The sequence below is a fragment of the Electrophorus electricus genome, chromosome 17, assembly GCF_041902795.1.
Source record: "Electrophorus electricus isolate QZ-2024a chromosome 17, ASM4190279v1, whole genome shotgun sequence".
In the NCBI taxonomy this organism is placed as follows: Eukaryota; Metazoa; Chordata; class Actinopteri; order Gymnotiformes; family Gymnotidae; genus Electrophorus; species Electrophorus electricus.
In genome coordinates this window covers 3,984,205-4,007,649 of record NC_137513.1, presented here as the reverse complement: position 1 = coordinate 4,007,649, position 23,445 = coordinate 3,984,205, and the positions used below count along the sequence as shown (strand labels likewise).

General features: G+C 42.2%; 1 protein-coding gene across 1 annotated transcript; it reads right to left on the bottom strand.

The window, feature by feature from the left end:
• Positions 1-4,741: 4,741 nt before the first annotated feature.
• Positions 4,742-23,155, bottom strand: timm50 (translocase of inner mitochondrial membrane 50 homolog (S. cerevisiae)). The gene is made up of 11 exons (XM_026997686.3): positions 22,923-23,155; positions 21,762-21,924; positions 20,528-20,559; positions 13,797-13,818; positions 11,614-11,672; positions 11,265-11,384; positions 10,153-10,257; positions 8,671-8,769; positions 5,717-5,873; positions 5,524-5,630; positions 4,742-5,258 (listed from the first exon to the last, which is right to left on the bottom strand). The coding sequence occupies exons 1-11, from the start codon at positions 23,133-23,135 to the stop codon at positions 5,160-5,162; spliced, it is 1,176 nt and encodes a 391-aa protein (XP_026853487.3). The 5' UTR covers positions 23,136-23,155; the 3' UTR covers positions 4,742-5,159.
• Between the last annotated feature and the right edge of the window lie 290 nt (positions 23,156-23,445).

The following is a 23,445-nucleotide window of genomic DNA, read 5'->3' as shown; positions in this document are numbered from 1 at the left end:
GTTACAATTATCAAACATCAGTATAGGGCGGGCATACAATAGACAACAAGGTCTAAGCAAGTAATATGAAAACCAGGACATTAGTCAGAACACAATGTGCAGTAGGTTCGGCAACAATATTCTGGTTATTTTAAAGAAAATATGTAGTATTTAGAGCCCGAAGTGTCTGGAATATTGCAAGTGCAATACACATAAACCGTTTTGTTTATTTGTAGGAACATTTAGTCCGAGGGTATGAGAAGACAAAACTATATATAATTATATTTATGTAAACTATATATATTAAACATGTTTTAACTGAACATTTGAAAAGGTAAATAAGTTATTCCCCAGTATCAGAAAGCGTCGATAACTCGGATATCGGACCACAGCGAGCAGCTTTGCGAACTGTTGGGCATCTTCACTTATTCTTATTCTAATGAGGCCATCGCGTGCCTTCGCGTGCCCCGACTTTAACCCGGCACGCTTCGCCTGGTACACGACACGGGGTGGGGGTAGATATTGTACTTTAATTGTTCGTGTTAACCATAACAACGAAGACAGGAATAAGCGTTGTCCTTCCTACAAACATCACAAAATGATGCCAGCACCGCACACTGTTGCACGCTGCGGAATACACCGGGACAAATAAGTATCAAGCACATTTTATACAGCAAAGTGGGAACATGATGGAAGAAATCGATAGCCATCTGCTATAACCCACCATGCACATGTTGCATGCTCAGAGACAAAGACTATGATCAATAAGGGCAAGCTGAACGGTGTGCCTCTAAGAAAAGAAAAAAGACTCACAAACTTCGTAAACTTGAAGTCCTGTAAATTATGGTATAGACAACAAGAACCTCAAAATTAGGAAAACTGTTTAGTCGTTATCCAAGTGGTGTTCTTGGTTGCGCATCAAAGCTAAGGATCATCCACGTGCCTAGCTCTACGGGTGTAGGAGCCGTCACTTTTTGCTAAGGTGGCGTGTGTCTGCACGGGTGTGAGGGTTAGAGGAAGGAGGAGGTATATAGGCGGAAAGAGACACTGCGACTTTTGGAAAGGTGTGACCCAGTGGCAGAAGGCTCAGCACACACAGAAATGTAAATTTGGGCGCTCTGCCAAAGTGTTATACGCGACACCAGATGCTCTAAAGACACTGGTTCCCATAGTCTCTTCCACGTGCTTGATGATCTTAAGTGTTAGTTTACACCTTCGGGCAGCAATTTGGTGGTTATTGTCACATTGCCTTTTGCAGGATTAGTATGACAGTTTGATAAGTAAGCCTACGTAAGGTATTTAGCTGTACCATGGACGATGATTACAGTAAAAATAAGAAAGCGTTCGATCTGCGTAGATGTTTAGCATGATAGAATATCTCAAACTTCCTTATATCTCCCATTTAAGTTTCAGTTTACTTTAAAGCGTGGGTGCACACGCTCGGATTCCACCACAGCACATCTGCTCGATGTAACCCCGAGGGCACGATGGCACGTGTCCGTCTGTCAAACGCAGAAGTGGCAAACGAAAAGCAAAAGCAAACGTTTGACACCGTTCTGTGCCGGGCGGAGAATGGCACTCTGGGTTTGTTAAGCCAGTAGTGCTGTGCACTGAATGAGGTCGTCTGATTAGACGGGAATATCAGCATGTATACCGAATACCAATAAAACGAAATACACCCACCAAAACTAAACAACAACAAGGACAATAATAATAATGAAAGCATTACGCAAAGGCCGTAGGAGCAAATTGACATTTTCGTTCCGCCGTTTAAAGAAGATGCAAAGGAACTTAAGGCTTGAGACGGATGACTTAAGGCCATACAGTTTTATTGCCCCTCAGTAAAGGTATGTTTGCTATTTGTTTTTAGTGCAGTGACAGAGTGACTTCGTGATTGACGAATGCACCTGGAGCACCACCGAAATTTCCATTTCTGGTCTTGCATGTCATGTTAATCAGAAATGAGGGTTTTTCTGATTGGCTTTACCACGGAAATCCCACAGCTTCTTCTAAATTCCTCTCGAGAAGGCATTGTGTTGTAATGCCCTATAATAAAAGGAACTTCAAGGATAAGATAACTTGCACTCAATTAATCCATTCACAGTAGTACTTACCGATTAACGTACCAGGGAGAACACGCGATTTCTTGTGCGAAGCTTTCATTTATTTCCATTCTGTTTTTATTTGGTGTATACACTCACCCAGTCCATTCGCTGCTCTGTGCCATATATCACACGTTTTGTGCCCCACTCATCACTGGTCAGTTTCAGACCACTGCTGACCACTTCTCTCTGGCAGGGGAACCATTCTAAACACAGCAGTGATGACATGCTAGTGGCTGTTGTGTTCCCAGAAGCTTGGCAGAAGCTGGGTTAGAGGCTCAAACTGTACACCTGCAAACTACAAACTGTTTTGCTATAGAAACTGAGGGCAAGTGAATTTATAATTATAGACGCTGGCAAAATTCTGGGACCCTATTCCCAGGCTGGAGGGCGTTTTAATTTTATTTCCATTTGTAAATTTACAAAAGCCTTCTGGTACCCTCCCCCCACAGTGCAACTCTTGCTAACCCCTTCCCCATGCCACTGATTATATCAAGTATATAATTAACTTTGTCCTATTAAAGTTTGAAGTTGTTCAAAAATTCCACTGCATTTGTGGCTTCAGGTTCCACAGAGATAATCACAAAATCAAAACAACAACAAAACAACCAACCACCACCGCCATTTTCCTGCTGTGTTTATGGCGATGCATTCCACCCTTAACCCACAGACAGAAGGAAAAGCAAATGTCTTCATAGCCAGGCTTTTTGCATCTCCTTTGTTATGCGCAAGCCTTCATATAGACACTTAATGGGGCAAGACGGCAGCTTGATACCATTATCCTAGCCCCTGAAAATGTTGTAAATACAAATACCTACTCTTAAATTATAATTATGATCATAATCTGTAGACCAGTGGTTTTACTGCAGCATAAGATGTACCTCTCTGGGAAGTGACAGGAAAGTGTAAAAGATGTTTATGAACTTATAGTTTACGTATTTAATGCATCCAGTGCTTTAACCACGTTTAAAAGGAAAACAAATAGCTTCTGAAGTTATTTTGTCATGGGCAAAGCCCAATGGATGAGCAACAGTTTGAAAATACTCTGACTTGTAGAATGGAAAAACAGCAACAGTGTGGGGGACCTTAAGTCAAGAATCAAATGTTTTCATTAACATTTCTGTTTACTATTTTTGACCAAGTATGCATGACTTGCTGCAAAACACCGCTTCATCTGTTACACTGTAAGGAGTTGCATGTCATGGAAGAAACAAATCAGTGGTTATATACATTAGGACACTAGGAGGACTAGGAGGATCTGAAAGTGTTAAATACAGTGGTCAGTAATGATTTTGCTTCCTGCAAGAAACAATACAAACAAACAAACAAACAAACAAACAAACCAAACAAACAAGCAAGCAGTACCAAGGAAGGTGGACTACTGCTGAACATTGAAGGAATATTCCTGATTCCAAATACGGGTGAAAATCAGAGACTGGTACATTTTAGAACCAGGTTTTATGTGTAACAGCCTTATTTATGACTACTGTCAAATATAATTGCCTTTACATAAACTGTGTGATTGAATGTTTTTAGAATGTTTCTAATTCAGCATAAAATTATGCATTTTCATACCATGTATCCAAGAAAAATGACATGGTATTTAAAGATTGTCACGCCTGTACAGTCCTCAGTTTTAAATGCACATAAAAAGTGTTATGAAATGTATAAAAATGCACATAAAACCACCATCTGCATCATAATTTTAGTGGAAATGGTGAAACTAAGCTGCTCTCTCCCACTCGTTACCTTTAAGTACACAAAAAATTAGTACAGGGAGTGATTTGTATTTCGTAAATACATCTACTTAAATTTTTCTTGTATGTAGCTTGATTGCAAAAATATCAAATGTCAGTGACAAAAATTTGGCACCTTAACAGAAAACCTGCATCCATAATCTCCTGAGAGCTGAGGAATCTGGAACCTGACTCATCATCATTCCGTGTCAGACAGACCATGTAGAATCTCAGCATGAAACAAGTTACTTGAAACACTTGTGTGAAAGCCAGGACAACAGCTTTTCCCATACACATATAATAAACCCACTAGTAAGGAACTAGGAGCATAGTTGTATTTCTTTGGATTCCCTGTAAAACTATCTGTCCTGAAGTTCCAATAATTAAACATTCATCATCTGACTTGAAAATAAAGATAATCCAGGAACAGGGAGAAAATGTGTATTCTTACTCAATACCTTGAACTAATATATGGATAAACTGCTATCTGGCAAGTCCTTAATTTCTCCAGGTTTGTTAGGGGCTCCTGCAGCTGCTTCATTCAGATATTTTTTTTTAAAGTAAAATGAATGGAGGGGGGGAAAAAAAAAACACCCGATTATAGAAAATCATAAACATTTTGTTTATTTATGGTAATTTAAGTAGTTCAAATGCATTACACAGACCGTTTAACAATCACATCTGCAGAAAGAAATGGGGCCTTTCTGTCATAAAATGACCCCGTCATTCTCATCATTTGATCTGACGTCACTTGCTAGGAACTGCAGACCGTCATCCTGTGGCACAGAAACAGTCTTTCCAGCGGTAAGAGTGCACAGACTCTAATTCGAGTGCCTTGCCGCTCTCCCATCCTCACTACATACAGCACTAAGCTGGCATGATCTCTATCAGTCAGGAGGTTGAAAGTGGATGTCCATAATCTCTCCCTCAGCTGAGAGTGTATCCAATACAAGGGGTTGCTCTTCGGTATGAGTAGGAATAATGAGTGAGCTGGGAAGTGGAGTAAAAGAAATCCAAATGTAGTCCTCCTCTTGGAACAATTTTCAGACGAACATCAGTTACGAACAAAACAAATGAGATCAGATGAGTGAAGGCTGTAGGGTGTGTCTGCAGTCTAGCCAAAGCCTTTCTAATGGCTACGGAACATCTTCAGTAGATGTCTTCATGTTTTATTTTAGTCACCCCCACCCTCCTCCCCAACCCGCCTTCTGCCTCTTTCCGTCTGTCACCTCCCTCCCATGCGCCCAGATGTGCTGTCCAGTGCAGCAACCATGGCTACCTCCCATTGGCCAGTCACTGTTCACGGTGGACTGTGATTGGTGGCCCTGAGTGAGAACAGTTCTCATTGTTGCTTGCGTGACCAGAAGCGGCCTGCGATGGAGCCAAAAGATAAGCCTTGCTTCTTGTGTTGAGAAAGCTCTGTCAGCCTCTGCTCCTCCTCCTGCCCGCACAAAAACACAAGAATTGCACGATAAATGGCAGAACTGAACAAAACCAGATGAACACCAGAGCAGATTTAAAGATAAACACTGGATTTTTTAAAAAATAAATGAAAACACACTTGCAATCCATTCCTTTAAAATTATGCTAAAGTCTTTTCATATACAGAACTTGAGTTTCGTTAATACAAATCACAACAGATATTGGCACTCTTCGACAGACACACAAATCATGCAGAAAAAATAAAGGCAGGAATGCAGCAATACCAGTGCCAGCTGTGCTTGTCTCTTTTTGAAGGCTTCAATGGGGTCCTCTTCATGAGCATAGTTTTCCAGCACAGTACGAACATCCTCCACACCACTCACTGCGATTGCTGTCACAGGACACAGATTCAGAGGAGTTAATTGTAAAGTACTGATGTCACAAAAGATAGCCACGCATGCTTACACGCACGCTTACTCTTCAGAAAAGCAGCCAGGTCATAGAGCGTGCGGTCCTCAGAGTTGCCATCCCACTTGCGCAGGGCCATGCCATTAAAGGGCTGCAGGCTGAAAGCTTCTCGCTTGCAGTCTACTACAATCACTTTAGATGTATCTCTGTTCAGACAAGACACGTCCTGTGGAAAAGAAAGAGAGAGCAAGTGGGAGAGAGAGAGAAAGAAAAAGAGAGATACATCACCTAAGCATGTTCATCAGTTAAAAAAAGCTAACTGATGCATTTTTATTTTTGGATGGTGCACTAAGTTTTTAATGTGTCCTTTCTAGTCAGTATTATTTCCTTCTTCATTGACCTGTGTTAAATTGAAAAATAATTATGTTCTATACTAAATAACTAACTAACTAAGTCATGCCCATGTAATGACACTGACATTAACCATATTCACACCTAAGCATCTGTAGAGAAGTGCAAACTGTTAACACCCATTCATCGACCCCTGTAGAGTCTCACACACACACACACACACACACACACACACACACACACACACACACACACACACACACACACACACACACACACACACACACACACACACACACACACACACACACACACACACACACACACAGGCAGCTGTCTCAGTGGAGGGCCCCCAGAACAGATGGAAAGGGACGCTGCACTCTCCCTATCACTAGGGTCATCTGTATCCCCCCGAGAGGCCTGAACACAGGGGCCGGGCACAAGCGACAGCGGGCGAAAGAGAGAGAGAGAGAGAGGGTCAAACAGGAACAGACAGACAGCTAAGAGGGAGAGCTAAATACAGAGTGGACTAGGTGAAAAGGAGAGGACACACGCAGCATGAATCACCATAAACAAAGCACGTCTGCCCCCCACCCCCGAGATCCACGAGAAATCAGTTGCCCATGCAGGTTTAACGGAGACCTCTGACCAACCAGTATACGCACGTGTGTGTGTGTGTGTGTGTGTGTGTGTGTGTTTGTAAATATAGTGAGGTTATTGCACTCTCTGCAGAACAGGTGAAATGAATGTGAACCGGTCATAAGTCATGCATTCGACGGTGAACTGGGGATCATCAGTTCTATTAATGCATGCAATTTACACTGACATAAGGCCTGTGTGTGTGTGTGTGTGTGTGTCTGCGCACATTTTGTTAGCAGAGCAGTGTAAAGTGGGAGTAGAGCAAGAGTGTCAGGTTGCTGTATCAGACTGGATTTAATCCCCCAGGTAACGTGTGAGAAAAAGCGTTCTTCGAACCTACATGGGCCACCCCACCCCCTCACCCAGCTAGCCTCACAAGCACTCAATGACAAAAGTCAGGGTCTCCATCCACTGGTGTCATATCTACACATGCAAACTCACACACACACACACACACACACACACACACACACACACACACACACACGGGCGTGCGTGCTTGATGTGCCGACTGACAGAGCGCAACAGCTTCAGTGGGAGCAAACACTAATTTCCTAAACGATGAGCTTAAAGGACTTCATGGCTGACTGACCATTAATCCTAGCTAACCATGGGGAACATGCATCTTGCATTTGTGACAAACAGTCAGTCATGCATGCACAGAGATGTGCGCGCACACACACACACACGGCTGGCTGCCTCCCGCCCTACTGGCTTTTACTATGCCAGATGGGAAATGAGGGAGGGGAGAGAGAGAGGAGGAGGAGGAGAGAAAACAGGGCAAAAGGCAGAGAAAGGAGTGGTACTGAACTGAGCGTGGGCCAGGGAGAACACCGCCACGCTACTGGTGAAATGTGACCGGCTAGGCTATTGATAATGCACGCGCACGCGCACACGCAGACGCAAACCCACATTCTTCCTCACTTACACATGCACTTCCATACTCCGAGCCCAAGCACTTCACATCCAAACATATTTGTACTTAATAATAATAATAATAATAATAATAATATTATTATTATTATTATTCATTCCACAACAGACACCCAGGGCTAAAACCCTCAGATCAGAGTTACTCTAATCTTTTAACAGAAAAGGTCTAATCATTAAACAAACAAAATACCAGAAAGTTGGTCCAGTGCACTCATGAACAGTTCATAGCCATAGCTTAAAATCTGTTTTAACACTATAACTGACATATAATGAGCATTCAATTTACTGTGTTCTCTGGGGTTACAAATACAATACAGGCTGAGTAATTTCTGGTATCAATTTTAAAAAATAAAAAAATAAATAAAATTCTGTGAACTTTGTTTTGGCTCTGAATCTATGAGACTAGTCATAAGAGTGGCACAATAAGAGGGTAACAATACGGTGGTCTGCAGGCATACGGAGAGCATGGCTCCAGTAACAGCGACCTAGGAGAGGCGAAGCAGAAGGTAAATGAGGCACAGTGACGGGGTGGAGAGATCAGGAGGAGAACAGGGCTGGAAACTCCCAGGACTTCTGTTCTGGACTTCTGGGAGAAGAGAGAAGAATGGTGACGTAGCACAAGGTGGGTGAAGGAGGAAGAAGAAGACGAAGAAGACGAAGAAGAAGACGAAGACGAAGAAATCAACATATGAGCAGAAGGACGGCATGGAGCAGAGACGCAGGGGGCATGGCATCATTATGCCGCAGGGGCTGCTGGACTGGGCTCTGCACAAAGAGCAGGTTTAAAATGCACCAACTCCACGACTACCAGAACAGAGAGGGCGATCACAATGAGAGAATGTGCAAGATGGCCATCGCTAGACAGCTAAAACACACAGGCCTCAGTGAAGGGTTCCTTATGGAAGAGCTGAAAGAGGTTGATGAATAAATATTTGGAAGATGAATAACTGTTTATATGGAGAGATATAAATAGATGGTGAAATCACTGCAGCATTAGCAGAAGACAGCATGATATGCTCATTACACTAAAATGCTTTATTGGAAAACACACTGAGGCATGCAACAACTCTGATCCATTTTACCAATGAAACTGTTTTTACCTTGACATGATGGCCCTCCACGTAGCGCGTGGCGTCCCGGAAGAGGCGGTACATGACAAAGCCCTGAGGGTCAATGCTGTCAATCAAGGGATAGGCCGTCTGCGTAAAAGAACCGTGTGTGGTTGGTCATATTCACATGGAAATGAATTCTGGACTAAATGAGAATGGTTTCCCGGGAAAAAACATTACATCACTTTCTGGTGAATGCCTATCGAGTACTTGACTCATCATCTTTACCATGTTTCATCAGAACATGATCACAGTTTACAGCAAGTATGTAGTAGTATGTGATAATGACACATTTAAGAAATTGAGGAAAATCTCAAGAGACTTTGTCAATTCATAAGCTTGAATCAAATTCATGTTGTTTGTTATATTTACATTTACGGCATTTAGGTGACGCTTTTATCCAAAGCGACTTACAATTATGGCCGAGTACATCTTGAGCAATTAAGGATTAAGGGCCTTGCTCAGGGGCCCAACAGTGGCAACTTGCCAGTAGGGTGGTCTCGAACTGGCAACCTTCCCATTACAAGTCAAGTACCTTAACCACTGAACCACCACTGTCCGTATTTATTTATTTATAGAAGCATCCATGCACTGCATATATCAGAGTAAGAACCAGCACAGAGAAATCTGTAAAGACAGGCGAGGCAGACTGAGAAGCCTTTTGCCAGCGCCCAGTCTCACAGCACCAGCTACTGCTGTCCACCGCCTCAAAGTCTGCTGCTACTGCGGGCAGAAAGGGCCACAGTTGGAGCCGGTTCTCCTCCGTGTGGAGCGATCAATCCATGGGCCGTTGCCAGGGAAGGGTGTCTGCAGGCTGCTAATGTGCCACTGATGCCCCAGCGCTTTGTGCCATTTTGTGTCATTGTGTCAATAGACCACCAGTGTGGCATGAGAGACAGTGACAAACACCATACAAACAAACAAAACATGGATTACAAAAACCACCACCCAATTAGACTCCATCCATGGCTTATCTGCATATGAATGTTGACACAATAGAGGCTTAGCCCCAGTATAAAAGACTTCACACACGCTTATGCACACATATCCCCAAAGGCAAGCCAACTCACATGGTTGCAGAGAAACAACTACGCCTGATAACACTGCTGGTGCAACATTAACAACAACAACAACAACAACAACAACAACAAAGATGCAAGGATTAGCATCTAAGTTAGAAATAAAAACACTGTTTAGGCAACGCTAGGTTTTAGCATTTCTACAGATATAGAAATAAGGACTTCAACACAAACCCGGCTATTGGCCTATTTGTATACAGCGTGTATGCTGTAACCACAACAAGACCCAGACCTCAACCTGTTATGAACAGGATTACACTTTCACATGTGATGTTTCAGAAGTGTGGCGTTGACCTCAATGCATGATGTGCATGGTCAGCACATCAAACAACAAATAAAGCATCTCATGCTCAGACTGCCAGACGGTGGCTCTTCTGCTCCTCGGGTCACTCACCATGCCCGTCTCCGATGTGAAGATGACGATCTCATAGAGGGGAGCAAGCTGTTGAAACAGGTAATCTATACCCGGCCTCTTCTTAAAACGCCAGCCAGTGGCTAACTACAGAAGACGACACAAATATTAAAAGATAAAAGATAAAAGGTGCAAATGATACAGGCTTAAATTAAGCTCCAGTGTACCTCCACAAAAGGGAGTAAAATTCACACTTTTCCTCTAGCGTGCAATACTGATGAGAAAAAGGAAACAGTGAATTTTATTTATTTCAATACATGTATTATTTTAAAAAGGGGGAACTGGATATTAGAGTACACTTCAGACTGGAAGCAGTACACAACTCCTCCCTTTTCTTGTTATCTGCTTCTAAGAAACAGCGTTCCCTGAATGGTTCAAAACATGAGCCAAAAGACACTGGTCTGGAGTAATACTCGAGGTTCTAACCGAGCTGCACTTGAACTGCTTCGGAAATCAAAGCCGGGGTGTGGCATGTGCTGGCTGCAGGCTGTTGGGGGTGGGGGGGGGGGTGCACAGGTGGGGTCAGCTTGCAGGAGTGCCGTGGCCCACCTGTTGCTCGCGTGGAGCCTGTCCATCCCAGCAAGCCAGGTGGGAATAGCTGTGGGGGGTGTCTACACTTACAGGTAGACGGCCCGACGGGTGCGGCCCAAGCAGCACACACTGCAGATGGCCTTCTATGACCGGCAGCAGAAATCAGCAAGTGTATAATGAAGGTTTTTGATGGCAAAGCTGCAATGCTAATCTTAAAGGCAGGTGCATTGCTCACAGGTGATGTTAACTCTAACATGGAGAGGTAAAGCTGAGGTTCAGCATACTTGGCGCCAATATTTGGATGCTACCGAAGGCCTTGATTAAGGATTTGAATTTGAAGGTAAATTGTGCAGAGCTCCCGTTCAGGACACTCACCATTTCTCCATTCACCGATCTAATGTAGTAATGTGTAGTTACCTTCACATGCCTCAGTGCCATTGACAGCAACAGGCCATAGTGCGTTTCACAGCACAAGATTTTAAACCTCCAAGGTTGGAACTTTAGCCCTCTGCTGTAGCAAGTGAACTCCTGCATGGATATTTATTAGATGGGAAAGGACATACCGACCATTCTGGATGCAGCAGGACATCAGTGAGCTCGAGCACCAGGGTGTATGGAGGCTGGTAGTACGGCTCCTTCAGTGGGTCTGGGAGCAGCTTGGGGCTTGTGGGCTCAATGATCATCTGCAGAGAGGAGAGCCAGGAACTGCTGATGACTCACAGGGATGAGTTTAGGGGATGGCATGATGGCCAGATGAGTGTAAGGGAACTGCAGGATGACCGGATGGACTGAATGAGTGTATGGGAACTGCAGAATGATCGGATGAGTGTACGGAAACTGCAGGATGACTGGACGAGTGTACTGGAACTGCAGGATGATTAGATTCAAAGGAAGGAGTTGATTTTAGCTCACCTGTCTGTAGTCTTTAAAATATTTGAAGGCTCGTTTGAGCTGCTGGATAACTGGAACATCTACATGAAAGGAAAAGTAAAAAGATGCATGAAACCTGATTCTATGTTTTTACATTTTTTTCTCCCAAATGCATACATCAATAAACAATGTGACAGAAAAACAACATTTTGTGACAATACACGAGCACGTTAAACTATGTAAAACTATCATCCCACAATTCAGTTTAAGCATGCAATATTGCAAAATAGTTTCTAGGCTGTGTTAAATGCGGAATGGACGGCAGATAATAAAGGAACACATTTAAAATCAGCAAACAACAGCACTTCACACTATACATTTAGGTTTCATCATTTATACAAAAATGCCTTTAATTTTTTTCTTAATCAGGGTGAGCCTCATCCCAGCAAACGGCCGCTGATGGGAACAAAGCAGTACTCAAATTTTATGTACCTGTTCAAGACACCCCCCACCCTGTTAGAAGAGGTCAAGTTCAGTCAAAAAAGGCGGACGGCTGCAAGGACCGTTACGAAGACTGCTGACACCAAGGAAGCCAGACAGCATGGTCTGTTTTGAAGAGCCCCTTGTCCTAACCTTGTTTGCCAGTGTAATGGAGAAGAGGTCTATTGTTGCTCTAGAGAGGACCTGTGGTGCTCCGGAGGGGTGACCATTGAAACAGGCTGGAGGGAGTGATGGAAAGATCGATGGCTGGGCCCCCGGACTCAACAAAGGCCTCCATTAATCCGGTCCCTGGGTTAGCATATGCTCTGCAAGTTTGCCAAAGGCCATTATTACTCAATCACCTCTCTTCTCCGAGCCCTTTCTTTGGGTCGCGCTCGTTTTTTTCCTCCCTTCCTCCATCCACCTCCACCCCACCCACTGTGCTGCCGCCTCCAGCCGTGATAAACGGTTGGTAAATGTGGTCACATTTTTGCCGCAACGTGGAAGGACGACCCCACCTTTGTGGGCTCACAGCACCGCGAGCGGCTGTGGCCATCAGCACCGTCAACGAAGGCTGTGTTGTTTGTTTTGGTTATTGAGGGGTTTGACTGCCTGGGGGTATGAGTCTGCAGGCAATACATAACGCACTGTTGGTGTAAACAAAAGCATCTAAGTTCAGTTAATAAGAGACACCCACGCTTTTGACCTGACCACATGCTTTTGACCTGACTACACCCCACCACACACATTTAAGCAACACCTTTCAGTGAGCACTGTAGAGAAAAAGCAACTTCATAGCAAAAGCCTCCCATCATGCAAGTCTGTGACTAGTTAGAACATGCAGTGTTACTCAATCCAGTAATGCAGCCTTTGATTAAATGGAAGGACTTACAAATGCAGGCCACATATATCTTGATGTTTGAGGGAATGCCGTCACTTGCCAAGGCATAAGGGCATACAGAAGGATGCCTGTTTGCCAAGCAGCTCGCCTGCTTCCGGTCCCTAAGGACCACTCTGCTGCGAGGGCTCCACGCGCATCCATCCGCCTACCTTCTGCTGTGGGAGGGAGGGCGAGCGTGGGGCCAGGAGGCAGCCAGCACGCTTCTCCACTCCTCTTGGGGAGCGGGCGTTTCAACCCAGTCCCTAAAGTAATCATTGCCCTTCGTTATGGCATTAAATACTCTGGTGTTAGACACTCCAGAGGTCATAAATCAAGATGTTGTGTTTGGGGGGGTGGGGGGGGTGGTAAACAGTTTGGGCCCCATGTGCAGTTAATTATACAATTATTTCTGCACAAGGTTTGAGATCTCACAGCCCACAATCTTGTTTGAAAATCAGTTCAGAAAGGCACAGCTGGCTCTCCATGGAAATAGCAATGAGCCATAGCTTCCCTTCATGGAATTTTATTGATCATATCTTTCTACACCATTATAAAACAGAACAGCCCCACAGTCCATTTGCATTTCAAATGTAAATTGAACAGGAGGAAATGATACCAGCAGAAACCCAAATTAAAAGCTTACATCATATTGAAAAAGATGACACACAAGTCTCTTCCAGGGTTCTAAGATGTCCATTAATTGAGAGTTCATACAATGTGCACTTGCCATTTACACATTGTGTGTTAGATGGCCAACAGCAGAGCAATCCCCAACACAACAGTCTAAGGCATTCCATCTCTAACATGCCCTTCATACACCAGTTCATGACAGAAAGCCTTGATGGACAAGGAGGTCTGAACTTACCATTATCAAACTCGTCTGGGATCTGAAAAACATAGACGTGGAGAAGGTGAGGCAATATGAAAAAATGCTACAGATGTGTGCAAGTTAAATTAAATTAAGAATTAAAATGTAGGTACACATCTGAACACATCAAAGCAGGTACAGTACAGTGGATCAATACTGATCTTCTGTATTGATCTACAAAAGATGACACTGCTTATATGGCAATCCGTTAATTTATTTATAAACACATTTTACTTTGCCCACATAAGTTGGAAACAGAGTCGTACGTCCTACTCAGTCGAACTTCACCTAACAGTGTCTATTGGTTTTACAGATATGAACAGACAAAAATACAGGGCAGCCTTATATCTGGCCTGAGCAAAGCTCCCAGTCCTTGTGAAGCTATTACAGAAGCCAAGGGTATAGATCCAAATAATAAACCCTAGCAAAAAAAAAAAAAAAGTCCATAAACCTGAAACCACACACCTAAAAGTGAAACCGCTTGAGAACACCTTTAAAAAGAATGAAAGTGAGTCGCAAATATCCTGCTGAACTTTAACCCATTTTTCCCCGATTAAAAGGAAGCTAAATCAAAAGACAGGAAAGGAAGTAAAAAAAAGTGGGCGCTGTGAAAGCCACAGAGATTAAGAAAATGGAGTCATGGTGATAAATGCACTAGCTGCTTGGAAATCAGTGCCTGAGTATATTGTTCTTCCCTATGCAAAAAGACAGGCTGGTTCATGCACAAATGCACTTTCTTTGATAAACTGCCCGCTGCATTACAGGAACAAACTGTCAACAGCCTTACACAAACAAAACTTCTGGCAGATCAGAGAAAGAAAATGCCAAGAAATGTTGGAGACATTCAGCTCTCTGCTGGTAGCCTAGACGAGGAGGAGGAAAAACTAGAGAGATTGAAGAAGATAAGCAGGGTAAAACAAAGCTTCAGTAGGGTCTTAAGCTCCTCCCCTGCTGTACTCTTCAATTATCTGGGCACCAGAGCAATCCATCAATCAGCAGCGAGATATACAACCAAGCTAATGAATATTCAGCTGCATCTGCCAGGAGGCCCTCTTGGGGGTCTGACCCCGCCCCCCCCCACCCCTCAAGGGAAGAAGTGCCACATGATGGCTTGTGGGACCTTTCAGGAAATACAGTGCAGAAAGGGGAGGGGGGGGGATCCATACCCATGTCTCTACAGCAACATATGAGAATTAGTTATAACAACAACAACAACATAATAATAATAATAATCATAACAAAAACAAATAAGCACAGCCTGTTGGAGCATAAAATTAGTGTCTTTAGTGATGTTGGTAAATAATGACTTAAGCTCAAGCTTAATAATAATGAAATCATTACCTCCTTTTGTCAAGTATACATTAGTGATAGTGTTGCAGGACCTTGGAAAAGCAAGCATGGAGTGGATAAGTCGTCTAGTCATCTCACACACACACACACACACACACACACACACACACACACACACACACACACACAGCGGTGCTGGAATCCGACAGTCCTAGTGCAGATTGCACAAGACCTTTGAGATAATAATAGTAAGCTAAACAGTTCCACAATTGGAGGCAGTAAATGAGACGCATCACTTTCAATCACCTGCTTAGCCACTTACTTTCCTGGCACTGGTTGGCTACTGTGATGGAGTGAAAAAGGTAACAGAAAGTTGGCTCTAACATGAAGTCTAACATGCAGCCCTGTGCAATCTTTCCTTCTTTTTCTTTAATTTTTACAGCAATCCTCACTTTGCTGTCTAAATACACATAGAGCAGGCTCTTTTCAAACTTCATGCCTCCTCCTGCTCTTTGGAAACCACGCCATCTCATGGTGAGTTCAGGTTATTACCGCTGCCCTTTCCTTACCCTCTTAACATATAAAACTGTATAAGAAAACAGATTCCACATCTGAAGTATTCATATATGAATACACTTGTTCATAATGATCTTTGTTGAGTAACAAAACTGAGGTATAAGCAAGTTCTTGAACCTATGGAGTCTTGCACAGGGAACTCTAAACCACCATTTTGAGGGCACATCATACACACTGTTTAATACTATACCTTTATCATCCCCTGATTATCCTTAGTAGTAACAGTAGTAATAATAATAAATAATAATAGCAGCAATAATAACTAACTAACTAACTAACTAACAAGAATAATAGCAGCAGTAGATGATAACACCTTGAAGGAACAAAATAAGAAATTCTGCTCAGATACTGGAGAGGTCATGACATTTTACCTTGAAGTAAATAAACAGATGCAAATGTTACCTAAAAGAACTGGAGAAACTAAGCAAGTCTACTGCAGATGTTCTGAACAAGTTAGAGCCTTCTGAAATAAAAACACTAATAATAACAGAGCTTGTCTCTGGCTGGACACACACACACACACACACACACAACTGGGATCGTACTGTAGTGACGTGTGACTTGAAGGGTCTTGTGCCTGACCACAGAGACCCAGACACATGAGAACAAGCTTGCACTCTTTCTCCCAGGCAGTCACCTCCAGCCACGGCCCTGGAGGTGTACGGAGCAGCACCCTCGCTGCCTGGCACACTCCGCACGTGCCCCTCGCAACCTCCCCCCATGCCTGCATGCTCTGCTCACTCAGCCTGGGGCCCAAAAGGTGGACAACAGGATAATTACAGTTGAGAAGAGTGTCTTTTGTAGAGGTGCTACTCCTGACGACAGTTAGGTGGGCCACACGAAGATGCCGTCTGGTTAAGAAGTGTGCCCTTCACACGTCTGCACCGGTGCAAGACTCCTTCAACGAGGGCAGATGGTTAACTTTCAGCAAAACTGCATATACATAAAGGGAAACACGATTCCCTTATATTCAACACTAGTTCCCTATTCAATAAACAGGCTGGACAGAATATATGACAGAAAACTTTGCATGACGGGGAACAGACACAAAAAGCCTGATCTAGAGTAACAGTAAGCCATTGTACTATGCAGTCAGAGTTCAGCAAGGCATAATACATTATTCCAATTTTCCAAATAACTAGATGCATGCTAAGCATAACTGCACACACACACACACAAAGAGATGGAGACGGTTCTGGACACACTCTGAGCAGTACAATCACCATACAGCCTAGGGGTTTTAGACTATAGACCCACAGGTCTAGTTACACACTTCACACAGCAAAACACTGAATGCATACCACGGTACACTGCCCAAAGTATGCAATTTTCAAGTTAGTGCCGAAACTTGTGCGAGTTAGGGCACGGAGGACGCAGGTGCTGTTTCAGCGAAACAAAACACATAGTAATGATGGGGACGACAGAACCACTCCTGATATTCCAGCTTCAGCAACCAGCATGGACATTACAAAGCAGCGGAAGTTAACTTCATCTCAGCCACAGAACACATGTTGGGTTGTGTGTGAAACCCACCTACTCTGGCAATTTTATCAGATACATTTTTTAATGTTAAACTTGAGGAACACAGACCAGCAAACGCTATCTGTGTGTACTTATTATCATGACATTTTGTCTCATTAAAGAAACAATATCATGCTGAACTAAGCAAAAATTAACCTAGATAAATAATTCATGCCAGCACAAAGATGCAAAGACTTTCTCTGATTTTGGTCACCCCCATTTTTAATCCAGCTCCACGAACCAGATATATTCAGACATTCCGCCACCGTGCCAGTGCTTCTTAAATCCCAGGCAATTGAGCTCTGCTTAAGTAAATTTGACTCATTTTCACCATTACAATGTAGTTACATGCTATAAACAAGTTACCATATACTTATGCCTACGAGAAACTTGCTATAAAAAATAAGCTTCTGCTTCAAGTGAGTACATTGTAATCAGACATGTGAGAGATGGAGGAGGCTCATTCTGCCTCTCTGCTTAGTCCTGTAATGCTGTATTGTTAAAGTCAGGGCCTCAGGCTGAAGCTATGTGAGTAACACCCTCTTGTGGACAAATAATTCGAAGCAGCAAAAGAGGTGGTTTATATAAAAACAAACAAAAACCAAACACACACCTTCTCCTGTAAATCATTACAGCAGATACTGACACTGACACTGACACTGACACACACACACACACACACACACACACACACACACACACACACACACACACACACACACACACGTTCTGGTGCTCATTGGTTATTAGTAGTTACTTATTCTTTTTCATAAGATTATTTTTTTGATTTTCTCAAAGCTTACTGACATTTTCATATATAAAAAATACTGAATATTACATCAGTATAACATGCTGGGCCACCCCAGGAGCATGGGTTCCCTTTTGAGTCTTGGTGCAGAACAGTTCTTCCTTAATCCACCAAGAGAGTTTTTCCTTGCCACAGCAACAGCTGGCTTGCTCATTAGGGATCTTGAGCCCAACATTTATAAAGCTGCTGTGTATAAACATCGGTTGTAAAAAGCGCTATATAAATAAATTTGACTTTAGAGTAAAATGCATCAAAAATGTTTTATGCCTGTTGGACCTTCAGAAGAGGAACAACTGAAACAAAATGGTGTGCTCATCATGGGAAAGGGTTTGAGTTCCCGCTCTCACAGTCCCAAGTTAACAAGGAGAGGACAGCCAATTTACAGCTCCACCAACACCTCTGGCACACTTCACGTTTGGTTCCTAAGAAATCTCATAAATGAAAGATGTGGAGAGGAGGTAATCATCCCGATCCCACACCCACCTCCTGCCACATGTCATGGAAACATGGTGTCATTAGTGAAGCCAGGCAGATACCTTCAGGGCTGTCAAAGTGTGCCTTCAGATATTTGTGCTAACACTCAAGACAGCAGGCTCACAGAAACCAGAACTGGCAGCCAGCAAGGAGCCTTGGCTTGGTGTTTGACCATTTTCATGATGTTGGAATTATAAGTCCCTTTTTAAAACCAGGTGCCAGTTCTGATCCTTTGATATACTACTAGCTACCATCAACTGCTAAATAAGAACTATTCAAATATTTTCACTGTAAACTTGCATGCCCTTTAACATGATAATTCTCTTACACTCTTTTCTTGAAAATATGCACATTGGTATATGCTTGACACCGTTATCTTAAAATTGTCTTAAATTCTCTTTTAAACTGACGAGCAAGCTGAGGGGCTTGTAAAACACCTCTAATAGCTCATGAATGTATGAGGCTGATAAACATTTCAGATATGTAAACAAATCACAATTGTTGAATCAATTATTTGGCCTAATAAAAAGACAAGAGTCCTTAAGGTACTGGTTCACTATAGCATGAGGGACAGGATGAAGGTTCTGTACTTCTGATCACAAGGTCTTCTACCCCCTGTCCTTCAGACCGACAGATTGAGGTGTGTGATTGCGCATCACAAGGCCCATTCAACTCAAGATCACACATAGTTGACAAGTGTGTCCTTACAAGGTAAGCATTTTATGGGCTATAGAGCCTGAAAAGGATCTCCCAAAGAGGAAATAAGGATGGCTGTAGTCTTTGAAGTAACAACATTCCCACACTTTGATACACAGCAAATGTCACTCAGAGATGTCCTGTTCTTTGAAGGTCTTACAGTTTTGGTCTTCAGAAGCCACACACACAGAGGCTTTGTTCAATGTCACAAAAGCATTTCACCAAGCTTAGCATTGCACTCATATGCAATTCCTGGTCCACTCAAATTAATACTATATCCATGTTTATATTCATGGACTGATACAGCTTCTATAAGAATTAGATTTGGCTAAATCACATGGAAATTAACAGATGTGTCTCTGGTGTCTAATGTGAAATAAATATTGAATGAATAAGTTTCAGACCAGAATACTAAACTAAAACAAACATATAAACAAACCTCTAATGACCATCTGTCCATGTCTGAACTGTAACCTAAAGAAATGCTGAGCAACACGACGCTGCACAATAGTTGCTCCATGACAGAACTTTTTTTTTATTGGTTATACATGTAAAAATGCTATTTAATATTCCATTGCTTAATATAAATAATATAATATAATAATATAAATAATTGTAATAATTTTAGACCACCATTTATTTTGTCAAAAAAAAACCAAAAAAAAAAAACCTCCACCTTCTTCGGAAATCTAGAGCATCATGCTGAGCTTAGAGCTGTTATTCAGAAAACAATAAATATTATAACAGGATGCAAGCCCCTTTGACAGCAAACCTGACAATACTGAATTAGAGTAGCCCACTTCTACTACAAGGGAAAAGTAACATGTACGAGATCCAACGCCATCAGTGTCGACACACTCCATTCATCTCCTTTTACATTGCTCCTCGCTGTGAAGTGAACACTTTGAAGTGGACCTAAAGTCATAAATTAAATCTCACCTGCTCTCTACTCATTCACACTCCCCTGTGAAGTGTGCCTTATGAAGAGAACCTTCCGCTGGCCACCACCAACTTCTAACACATTCAATAGTTACGGCAGAGGTTGAGGGCTCTTACTATGGGCTAGGGGAGGGGTCATCAGAAAAGCACCCATGGTGTGGAGATCAAGTGAGGAAGTGTGCCGCAGTTGTCGTTTGGCACACTTCCCACCTCAGGGCTCTAGGAAACTTCTAAATGATTCAACACCTTGAAGCCTGTCAAAAGTCCTGTTATAAAACCATGTTTAGTCACACAGATGCTTTAAATGTAAATTGAGTTAAAAATGATGAATTGCAAACCATGTCAGAAGCTTTGGCACAGGTTTACCAAAATGATGAACATTTGTCTTGTTCTCCCTCCACCCCCCCGGTAGAAATGCACCCACCTTATTTCCGTGTTCATCCACAGAGTTGCTACCTAGAGGTGCAAGGCAAACAATCACTGTTTGATATTTAGCATTTTAATATTCAGAATTAAAAACTTCTTGATCTCAGAAAGATCATGGTGAAACTAACCCTGTTGAACACTATAAAAACAGTGGCATCCATATTTCACAGGATACATTCATTTACGGATATACAAAGGTTCATACTATGTTGCATTATAAATTATGGGTCTCATTCATGAAAGAAAAGCAAAAACTAACAATATTAACTACCTAATAAGTCAGAAAGTGAAAGAAAACGTTCAGGTATAGAGATCTGGAGCTCCTCTGGGAGGAGAACAGCCAATAAATGCATAATAATTTATAAATCATACACTACAAAACTAACTTTGTTGACCTAGAAAATAAACTGAGTTCTCAGGAAAAACATTAGAACTGTATACGTCCGGGAAATGATGGCCAATAGTGACATGCCTAATTATACCCAATTGTGTAAGTGGCACTGACAAAGTTGAAAATGGCACGACTCAATGCAGTTAATGGTCGATTTCTGGGATTGGACAGAATCTCATCGCCAACATTTTTGGGACTGATGCCTTACAGAAGTTTCACAAATAATGCTGACACTGCATTCAAAAAGAAAAGAATAAAGACAAACGCGTGATGGCAAGCCTGTCTTGTTTGTTGCAGTGCTAGCTGACGCATCACACAGTTTGCTCAATCTTTTCAAAGATTTCATGAAAAGAGACCCTACATGTCTTTTTAGTATTCATTATTTGTTGTTATAATAATAATAATAATAATAATAATAATAATTTATTATTATTATTATTAATAATCAATGTTGTTGTTTCTAGCCCAACTTAATCTTTACTCAATATTAGTTACCAATAATTTTACTTGGGTAGATATACAAACAAATGGAGAAGACAGATATTTTACATGTAAACAATTTCCTAAGAGCTACTTAAAACTTTTAATGACAAATAAAATTTTCACAAATTCCCAAAATAAATTTCATGTTATGGATAATATAACATATGGATCTTCACTTTCACCACCTTAACTCCTTATATGCATTAATCTTATATACATACCTCCTTAATATATATTCATGTGTTCCACACATCCAAATTTCAAATGATAATGTTCTTCTTCTTAAATCCTGTCAAGCCTTAGAAAGACAAAAGCTCGAGGACTCATCCCAGAAGAAAGACCCAGAGGATTTACTCACCGAATATGTACACCACACCCACTGCTCCACCAAGTCCCATGATTCCTGCCAAGCGAAGGACAACCTTCTTCGCATATGCTGTGTTTTCTTTCTGCTTTGTGTCCTCATGTTGGTCATTCTTCTTCTGGTCACAGCTGCCCTCTCCCACAGGAGGAGTCTGTTCCTGTGAGCACATCAAAACTGTTTAGTAAAAATCATTTGTACACGCCGCAAAGGTGTTAGTGTCACGACTAGTGTGAAATTATAACGCTCCCATCATTTAGTGCACACTTTTTAGCATTTAACATTGCTAAAACATTGCAAAACCTCACACTCAACTCACCTTCAATTATAAACAAGATCTTCAGATGGTAATCCTATTACAATGTGCTCCTGTAACAGCTACACAAAGCCAGCCTAAAAGGTCTGGGTGTCATGCTATAACTACACTGTTCTAACCTTAAACTGCCCATTTTTAATGACTACTCAGAAATGAATATATAATGCCAACACCTCTATTGCATACATTTTAAAAAAAAAAAATCAGATTTAGAATAATTCTCATGATGAGACATTTCTATACACATGCAGGAATAAAGCAACTAGCTAGTAGTAGCATATGTCCAATTCAAACTGACCCTTTCTTGGAATATGTGAACAGATTCCACATGTAAACTACACTAGCTAGGTCGATTAATAACCAGTGGGTGTAAATGGTATTCTTTAAAACTGCGAGAAGACTTTTAGCTGCAACAAGTAATAAAATAGCTAAGCTAGATTAGCTCCCTAACCTACCTACCAAATAGCCCACAGATAGTTACCATTCTGCACAGAATACAAGCGTCAAAACGGCAATAATTTACCACACGATCCATTAGTTAGTTTTACAATACATAAAATACTATTAATTATGTGCCATTGAAGATAACGTTGCCTCCGTTAGCTGTCTGGGTAGTTTGCTAGCTAGCTAGCTTCGTACCGTCAAACACATCCAAACGGCAGACTTCATTCATACTGTCTCCTATATAATAAACACCTGTAAACGGTCACGAAAGAAAATTAAGATCAGTGATAGAAATCTCTTATACATGCACATCGCTGTACAATGTTTTCGCGGGGACGTGGGAAATTTCAAATGGGCAATGTACTTTAGACAAGAACTGACAGGTGAAGGAATGATACCTGGCTCTTCTGTTGCTTCTGAAGTCTCTCTTGTAATATTGCTTGAGCCAGTACCCCCGTGGCGCTCCTTTCTCCTCCTGCCGACTTATCGGCCGAGAGTGCTCTACCCAACTCTAACACCGCCGGGGCTAAAGGGCCCCTGACTCCTTTCCTCAACCGGAGGAGGCCCCGGCTCGCTAGAACACACATGGGGTACATTGACACCGCCGACATCTTGAATGCAAGCAGCTTGTCGCTCCAATGCGAGGGGAAAGGACAAAGGAATGTGATTGGGTAAATATATGTTGATGGACAGGCGAAGTAGCCAATCAAGATCATCAACGCGCCCCAGAGGCGGATCTTTATGTTGACCGACCAACCAACAATTGATAGCGTTGACCTTCGAGAGCAGATAAACGTGGTCCTGTTGTTTGATTGAAAATGCCTAGTATAATTGCTGGTTTGAAAGCTTTCACGGTTAGTGAGGTAGGTTATCTTAGTGAGGTACACGAAGTGATTATAACGGTTTTCTGGCTAACCAAAA

Coding starts and splice junctions, on each gene's coding strand:
- timm50 (XM_026997686.3), bottom strand. CDS start 23,135: ATGTCGGCGGTGTCAATGTACCCCATGTGTGTTCTAGCGAGCCGGGGC. Junction 20,560..21,761: donor GGGTGTGGTGTACATATTCG/GTGAGTAAATCC, acceptor TTGCACCTCTAG/GTAGCAACTCTGTGGATGAA. Junction 11,385..11,613: donor ATTTTAAAGACTACAGACAG/GTGAGCTAAAAT, acceptor TCCTCTCTGCAG/ATGATCATTGAGCCCACAAG.